The sequence below is a fragment of the Lonchura striata genome, chromosome 6 (genome assembly GCF_046129695.1).
Source record: "Lonchura striata isolate bLonStr1 chromosome 6, bLonStr1.mat, whole genome shotgun sequence".
Classification (NCBI taxonomy): domain Eukaryota; kingdom Metazoa; phylum Chordata; class Aves; order Passeriformes; family Estrildidae; genus Lonchura; species Lonchura striata.
In genome coordinates, this window is record NC_134608.1 from 10,800,242 (window position 1) to 10,808,310 (window position 8,069).

Sequence of the window (8,069 nt, forward strand, 5' to 3'; positions counted from 1 at the left end):
CTCCACATACAAACACTGCATGTGCCAGGCAGGGAAGGAAGCCACAGGCTTTGGCTACACAGAGATTTGTTTGTTTACAACAGCATTAAGGTTTGAGAAGGATGTCCTTGGTGCTATTTGAATAACGAGAAAGCTCCAAAGCCATGCCTTGAAATATGTTTGAGTGGGAGCTGTGCTCCCCTCTAGAGCCTCTGCACCCCTTCTCAGGATGAGTGAACAGGCTGGCTGAAAGCTGACCACTGGACAATGTAGGCTCAAAAACGGCCTCTCCTCAGGGAAACAGCCCACAGGTGAAAAAGATACAGCACCAAATCAACAGCTGTACTCCTCCTGATGTGCCAAAGGTATGGATAACAAGTTTCCAATTTGAGCATTACTCACCTTTTTGCCCAGAGTGGATTTTAAAGACAGAGGATAAGCTAAAGTGTCAGCATCTACAAGTGAGCTTTACTCTGTAGTAGCAGGGCTGCAGCCTTTCCTGCCCTGGAGACTGGACCAGCAGTACGTACCACTGACAAAAACAGATGACAGACTCACCCACAGACCAGCAGAGTTGCCAGCCCAGTAAGGAGACAGGAGTCACCTTCCCCAGAGCTGCTGGACACCAGCCTGACCCTTTGATTGTACCTAAATTCCTGCAATGTTGAAACAAAAACCCAAGGGTTTGGCAACCGTTTCTGATGGAGCTCGAGGTTGAGGACCTTTTCATCTGCTCTGCACTACAGCACATTCACAGACGCTGTGACCTCTGAGAAGAAGGGCAAGACAAATATAGCCCACAAGGAAGTACGGCACTGAGCAGACTACTACTAGGGGGAAAAGCTCCTCTTCTTCCACCAGAGTTTAAATTTTCCAGTACCTAAATTTTCCACCACCTAATTCTGAAAACACACTCTCATTGGGCATGATGTACATCTCCTCAAACAACAGGGCAAGACCCAAAGTGTGTGTGGTTTACCAAGACACCAGGCAGCCTCTGTCAGTCCAAACACTCTGAGCATTAGTACATTGTGGTTTGGTATTTCTGATTAGATCAAACACCCTCTTAACTCTTCCTTCTTTTCCAAAGGGACTGCTGCACTGAGTTCCTGCCTGTTGAGTTTAAGGCACAGTCATTTGAAGAGATGAGATAGCTCTCCAGCATACCAGTATTTCCAGTTTCAAGAGTTTGGTTTTGAATTTTCCACTTGCTTAGATGGAGCTCCCAAAGTCTCACCTAAAAAGCACTCTTTTTTTCTCATCCCTTTTCTGATGAATCCATTCAGCAAAATACCATTTTCTGCACGCCCATTGGGTACTCACACTATTTGCAAACTGCAAGGCACAGGATCAGCTGCAAAGAAAGAACCAGAAAAAGTAGGCTGGGAGTTGTTTTTGTCAAGTGTAAGCCACAAGGGGCTTATAATAACCTCTTGTTTAAAGGTTATAGTCCTGACTGTGTAGGTCAATAGGTGCCTCTGCCCAGAACCCCATGTAGCACCTGATACAATCTAATAAAACATGGTATTTACAACCACCAGAGAAATACAAAAGTTCTAGGGGAATGGGACACCCAGGGGCTGTCCCAATATTATACTTTCAATCTTTGAACCTAAATAGGCAGCGAGTAGGCACATTTTAACAGCCAGAGTTGGATGGATGTATTAGCTTCCTCCCCTAGGACATGGCCATGCCACCACTTCCACCCAGGGATCAGGCACTCCAGATAAGAGACAGCAGTGACTATCTTGGTTGGGTTTTAAATTCTTCTTAGACACAACTACACTGACAAGGTTTCTCACTATAGTGAGAAGAGTTGCTGATTTCTTCCCCCCCCCCCTCCCCCTTCATTTCTTGGCAATGCTGAAACAACAGTCTTGGTCACAAAAGAAAGCCTGGAAATACCAACTGTTTGTGCAGGAATACACAGAGTGCAGCAAACAGTGTGGACCAGAGAACAAACTCTTCAAGGATTAGTGACATTCTGGCACTGAGCACCTTCCAGTAGGCTTTTCTGAATCGAGGGGTGAATGCACTACAGGTAGATTTCCTTCCACCATGTTTACTGTTACAGTACAAAACCAAAAAACTGAGAAGACAGCAACACTGCAAGCAAGGGACTGAAGTCTCACAGACAACATACATCCCAAACTTGCATTTCCACAGGATGCTGTTGAGTCAAACCTGCTTTTCCTCATCTATTTCTACTGGAAAGAGCCCCAGAAGCTGCTTTCCAAAGATGACCAACATAACCAATGTCCAAAGATGTAGCTTGTATTTTTACTGCCATTGCAACAAATAAGGAAATCTAAATTGTAGTGCTACAAAGGACAAAAAAAAAAGAAGTTCATCTGCCTTCAATACAAGTCAAAATTTGGGACTATCTGTTCTCTTCAGGGAGTTATTTAACACTCCTCAAAATTATGGAAGCTTTAATCATCAGTGAAATTCACTGGCTGTGTTAAAGTGCTCACTAATGTTTTCTTCCTCCTATTTTCAGTGTTCCAATAGCATAAATTAATAAGCAACAAATAAAACAGTCAAGTACAATATCAGCACTTCCCCATACGAAAGATTTTTACTTAGCTTTAGGATATGCAATATTTCCTTCCAGTGAGTTTTTCCATTAACAGGACATGTGGGTTTCATTTGTATGGATTAAAAGAACCATAATAGTTTGCCTCTTCAAAATCTTCCATGTCTGTTTCAGAACTCCCATGAAATGCTGACCTACTAATATCAGCCTTTGTTTAACACACAGAATTTTGGGCTGGCAAATAATTGATTCTGAGCGCTAATAAGGGAAGAAATAGCAGACACAATAGCAATTGTACAATTTTTCACATTGTATCTGTGAACTCAAGGCTGAACAGTGAAGCATAGGTGAAGTGCAAGTTTTATTGAGTCTAGTGAGCTCTGGCATGGGATTTTCAGCCCAAGAAGTTTTACCTATTCTTTTTCCAAGCTGAATTGGCTTGTTTAATACACACATTGCCTCTGCCAAAGCCTTGCCTTTACTGTACAGCTACTCTTATTACACAAATAACAATAAAGGTGTAAGTACTGTAACAACAATAATAAAGCTTAATAAAAACAATAATAAAGTAAGTTTTTGAGATAATAAAAGAAGCAGGATCAATGTAGTGAGAACATATTTTCCCAAAACATGGGGAGATTGGGACAGGTAAAAAGGATGGCAGCATTAACTTTAGCAAAGAACCTACAGGCTCTGCCAGCTCATGGAAAGGCCTTGCCACTGCAAAAAGACTTACTCAAGGAGCTGTGAGTAAGAACCACCTCCTGGAGAGGATTCCAGCCACAAGCATTTTTACAGTCAAAGAATCACATCAGGCCTTCCTTGGCCACTGCCACAGCAAGTTTTAGCTACAAGCAATATTATAAACTTACACCAAGGTATTTTAATTCAGAATGTGAACTTGTCATTTTCTTTCAAGGATGAAGGAAAGCAAAGCAGTAGCACAACCCTTAACCCTTTTCCCCATAGTCTGGTAAAGCAAGGGAAAGAAATGAACTTTCTATCCCTCCCCATGACAACAAAAAGATGAAGTCCTTCACTTCCTAAACTTAGGCAACCACTGAGAACACTCTTTACTTACAGACCATACTATGCCATAGTTTTTTGCTCTTCTCTATTAAACTCATGATACCCAGATTAACATCCCACCACTGCCTTATTCCAGCTCTCTTTTCTCCTGCAGCTGCACAGAAAAGGATTTCAGATCTTTCAAAGCTTTCCTAATTTCATTGCTCTTTGCAGCAGCTCCCATGTGGCTGAGAAGTGAAACAAAATGAAATGCTTTCTCTGCCCCTCTGCATGGGGACAGAGGAACTCCCACGTAAAATGCTGATGTAAGAATAAGCAGTTACAGATATACCTCAGCCAAAGATATAACTGAACATTAAGTTTAAAAAAAAGAAATACACACAAGGCCTGGTCTGTGTTATTTTCCCCTCAGACACAGCCAGAGCAGCACAAGCACTCCGCATTTTCCCAGCCAGCTAACCTGAAGGTGAAAGCCTCCACAACTCAATAACAACTTCCAAGCTTAGGATCTTTTGGTCAACCAATCACTAAAACTTTTAGTGAGAAAGACACAGCATCTGTGCACTCTGATAACACTATTTCATAGGATTTTACTTCTGACATTACCAGCAAGACAGGACAACTTAACAGTTTTAGTCAAAAGGTCTAAGTGTAGCATGTTAGTCTTATTTAAGGTTTTCTTTCTTAAAGAGGGGAACAAAAGAGACATAACAAATGAACTTAATGTAGCTTTTATCTTTAGGACCAAGAAGAGATGACAAAAATCAGGGAACAACGTGGCATTGCAAAATGATTCCTGGGTAATTCCACAACACAGGAAACAAATTTTCCCATATACAAGCAGATAAAAGTTCACTCCAAACTTCATAATTAAAAGGTTTACTTGTCAGAAACAGAAAAAACAAACACCCTGAGGCCAGTAAAGGAGGATCTGATGTCCATTCAGGTCATCAGAAGACTGATCATTTACTTTGGGTGAACCAACTATAGGCTTGCTGTATTACACGGTGAACTCAAACACAATCACCTGCTGATCGCATGTTAGGGTACAGATTACTCAGAAAAAAAATTGTTTCTTCAGATCACACACTTCCCCCTCCCTTCCACTCCACACAGCATAGAAAGCAATAACCTTTGTATAGGTCACTGTTTATGTCTAAGTTTAAACCAGAACAATGTACATCTGAGTACACAACAGTCAGGAAGCAGCTCGCAATATTTTTCCCCCCCACCTATTATGCTCAATAAACGAATTGCTCAAAAGAGTATAATTCACCAGGGTGACTGTAAAGCCCAAGTATTACGATACGTGGCTGATAAGTCAATGTGATGCACGTTGTGTGCTACAGAAATGCTGCGTTTGACCTACAGATTGAAAACCAGTGTCAACTGCTGCCTAGCTAACAGCTCCCCCTTCCTCCCCCTCCCTCCTCCTCCTCGCTGTCCGCCCCGTTTTTCCTCCTGGTCAACCAAGAAATGGACTCCCCCTTGTATCTTATTTTGTCAAGAAAACGAAGGGGGGAAGGAGTGGGGAAAAATTATTCTGTAAATGAATACAAGTAATACTGAACTTAAGAAAAAAAAATCCTCTTTGCCCTCCCCCCACCCTGAGAGCTTAACAGTTAGGAACGGACACATATACTTAATAATAAAAAAGGCATCCAACATTAGTGCACAGTCTGAGGATGACCTATGATAAATCTTTTTCCCGAGTCCACACAACAGCAACTCTCAGGATTATTCGATAAGGAGACACTGTGGCTTTCCACAGCATTCTTTTTGTTTTAGTCTGAGAGGTGCGGAGGATTCAATTAAGTTTGGGCTGGGCAAAGGGACAACTCCAAACGCTAGGATCTCCAGACAGAAGGAGGGTTTTCACTAGCTGCAACCTCCGCTTACAAAGGAACAATACCAAAAAAAAAAAAAAAAAGCTTAGATTTCAAACTAAAGAGGTCAACAGCCTGTCTTTCTATACCCGGAGATACATCAGTACCACCGTGCTTCCAGCACCTGCCTTTCAGCACAGCCCCAATTCCTTTGTTTGCTCAAAATTTGCTTCCATACCACTTTAAATTAGCTTACAAAGAACCGAAGCAGAATAGCTGGAACATTAAACATTTTTTTTTTTTCTGGAGAACACAGGCAAAGAGCTTCTTAGGAAGAAAAAAAAATTAAAATACAGACCTAAGTCACTTCTAAATACCTTCGAAAAAAATTATAATTATAACTTGGTATCTTCTAGTTCCACCCCTATCACTGAAACCACAGAAACACGAGTTTATAAGAGGATAGAACAAACAAAAAAAGAAAGAAAAACAAGCAAAAAAAGCCGAACAAAAGGAAAAAAAAAAAGGAAAAAGAAAGAAAAAAAGAAATGAGAAGAAAAAAAATCCCACCCAACTGCCATCTCCTGCCTCCTCCAGCCCTGCCAGCTTCCCTGTTCCTCCCTGCCTGCAAAGCGCCCTCTGGAAAGCATCGAGACTTCTTTTATCAACCGTGTGCGCTGGGGAAGGGGGGAGGAAGGGGGGGTCCTTGTTCTTGCTCTGGGTGTTTGAGAGTGGAATTAAGGGGAGATTATTTTTGGACCCGATGAGTGGAACCCGGGGCGGGGGGGGGGGGGGGGCTCGTACCCCACTCATCGGGAGGCGGAGGGTCCAAAGCACTGGATGAGGGGGAGGAGCTGCCCCCCTTAAAACATAATAAAGACTTACCGGGGTCGAAATCAGGGACCACCGCCTGGTACTGCGGCCCGACCCTCATTCCGCCGCCAGCTGAGGGAGGCAGAGGGAGAAGCGTTACCCGCGTGGGCCCGAGCGGCCCCTAGGACCAACCCCCCCAAAAAACGCACCCCGCACCCGCTCCTCACCGTGCTCCTCATCGCTGGACGACCCCGAGCTCCCCTCCTCCCAGGAGTTCACGCCGCTGTTGCCGTTGGGGGCGGCGGATAAACTTTTGCTGCCGCCGTTGTTGTTATTATTCGCCCCGGCGGCGTTCTGGTTCCTGCCCCGCCGTTTCCCCGAGACCTCCGGGCCCTTCTCGATCATGGCTGGCATTTAGGGGAGGAAGGGGAGGGGGGTGTGGAGAAGAAGGGAAGGGAGGGGGGGAGAAGATCAGAGTTTAAAAACTGCGGGGGGGGGGCTGTGGGAGGCGCCAAGGGCGGGCGGGAGCCGGGGCGGGCCGGGCCGGTGCGCGGCGGTGGCGGCGCTGCTACATCCCCCACCGCGATCGCCCCGAACTTTGAGGCTCATCCCAGCCCTGCGCTGGGACTCCGCTCAACCTGCGCTGCTGCCCGCGGCCAGCCCCGCCTCCCCCCGCTCCTGCCCCTTCCCATTGGCCAAACCTACATTTTGGGAGGCCATCCCGCCCGCCCATTGGCCGGCGCCGCCTGTCCATCGCGGCGGCCCGGCGCTTCCGTTCGCTGGGCGCGGTGGAGGCGGACCGCGGGCCGTGTGTGTGCGGGCTCCGCGATCTCTCCGCGATCTCTCCGCCCAGCGATACCTCTGCTCCGCGCTCTCTGCTGCCAGCGGAGCGGGCTGGAGGCGGGGCCGCACCCCCCGCCGGGGAGCCCCTCCCCGGCCGCTCCCCCGGCTCGGCCCCGGTTCCGCCGCCCCGCCGGGAACTCGGACCCGGGAGGAGCGTGGCAAGGGACTACTTTGCCCCCCCCACCCTCCTCCCCCGTGGCGGAAGGTTACGGCGCAGTTTGAATGAGATTCCATACAAAGCTCAGTAGTCCGAGGGGAGCTGAGCCCGGCGGGGTTGGGGCTCTGGGCTTGCTCTGTCCGGGACGGCTCCTGCCGGCAGCAGCGGCCAGAGTCCCACGAGGGGATGGGGGTCCCGCCGGGCAGGAGTGGCCTGAGGAGAGCAGGGGGGCGGCCCGACCGAGAGTGCGGGACAGCGCCGAGGTCGGAGAGAGCGGGGCAGCGGCAGCAGCCCGCCGGGCAGCGGCACCGCACGGACGGGGCCGCGGTGCTGCCCCGTCAGCCGGGCGCTGCCAGCTGCCCCGGGGCACCGCCGCCCGCCGCGGGCACCGCGCGGTGCCCGAGGAGCCGCCCCGGGTCCGCCCAAGTAACTCCGTGGCTCCCCCTCGGCCTCTTGTGCCGAGCCGGGGTGGGCGCTCAGGGCCGGCCGGGCAGTGGATCCCGCGCCCCGCGTTCCCGGCGGCGCGCCCGGCTCCCCACGCGGAGCCCTCGCGGCGCGGCGGCCGCGTCCCACGCTCCGTGCCTTCCCCGGCGTGACCCGGCAGCGGGGCGAGGTGCGGAACAAAAGCGGCGGCGGCGCCGCGTTCCCTTCCCTCGGCACACGAGGCTCCTGTCGGGAAAACCCGCACGGCGTGGGGGAGAACTGCTGGGGGGGAAAGGAGGCGTCCAGCCTGGCCGTAGCTAAAATGGGCAACCAAAGTGTACCCAGACCGCACGCTGTTATTTGCGACTCGAACTGTAAATCAGGCTGAGGCAGCACAATGCACAGTCATGGAAAGCAGCTTGTAGGGTGTGTCTGCTATTTTCATTCAAATTAACTTCTGTAG

At 48.7% G+C, this 8,069-nt stretch overlaps 1 protein-coding gene across 2 annotated transcripts in view; it reads right to left on the bottom strand.

The window, feature by feature from the left end:
- RCOR1 (REST corepressor 1) overlaps window positions 1-6,938 on the bottom strand; it is an 81,837-nt gene extending 74,899 nt beyond the window's left edge. The window contains exons 1-3 of one of the 2 annotated variants that reach the window (XM_021541375.2): window positions 6,889-6,938; window positions 6,411-6,590; window positions 6,256-6,315 (exon numbers count right to left, since the gene is read on the bottom strand). In XM_021541375.2, the coding sequence (XP_021397050.1) occupies window positions 6,256-6,315; window positions 6,411-6,590; window positions 6,889-6,937 (289 nt within the window). In that variant the 5' untranslated portion in view covers window position 6,938. Of the gene's footprint in view, window positions 1-6,255; window positions 6,316-6,410; window positions 6,637-6,888 lie in introns of those variants that run through there. The other variant, XM_021541376.3, reaches the window with a different exon arrangement.
- Window positions 6,939-8,069: the final 1,131 nt, after the last annotated feature.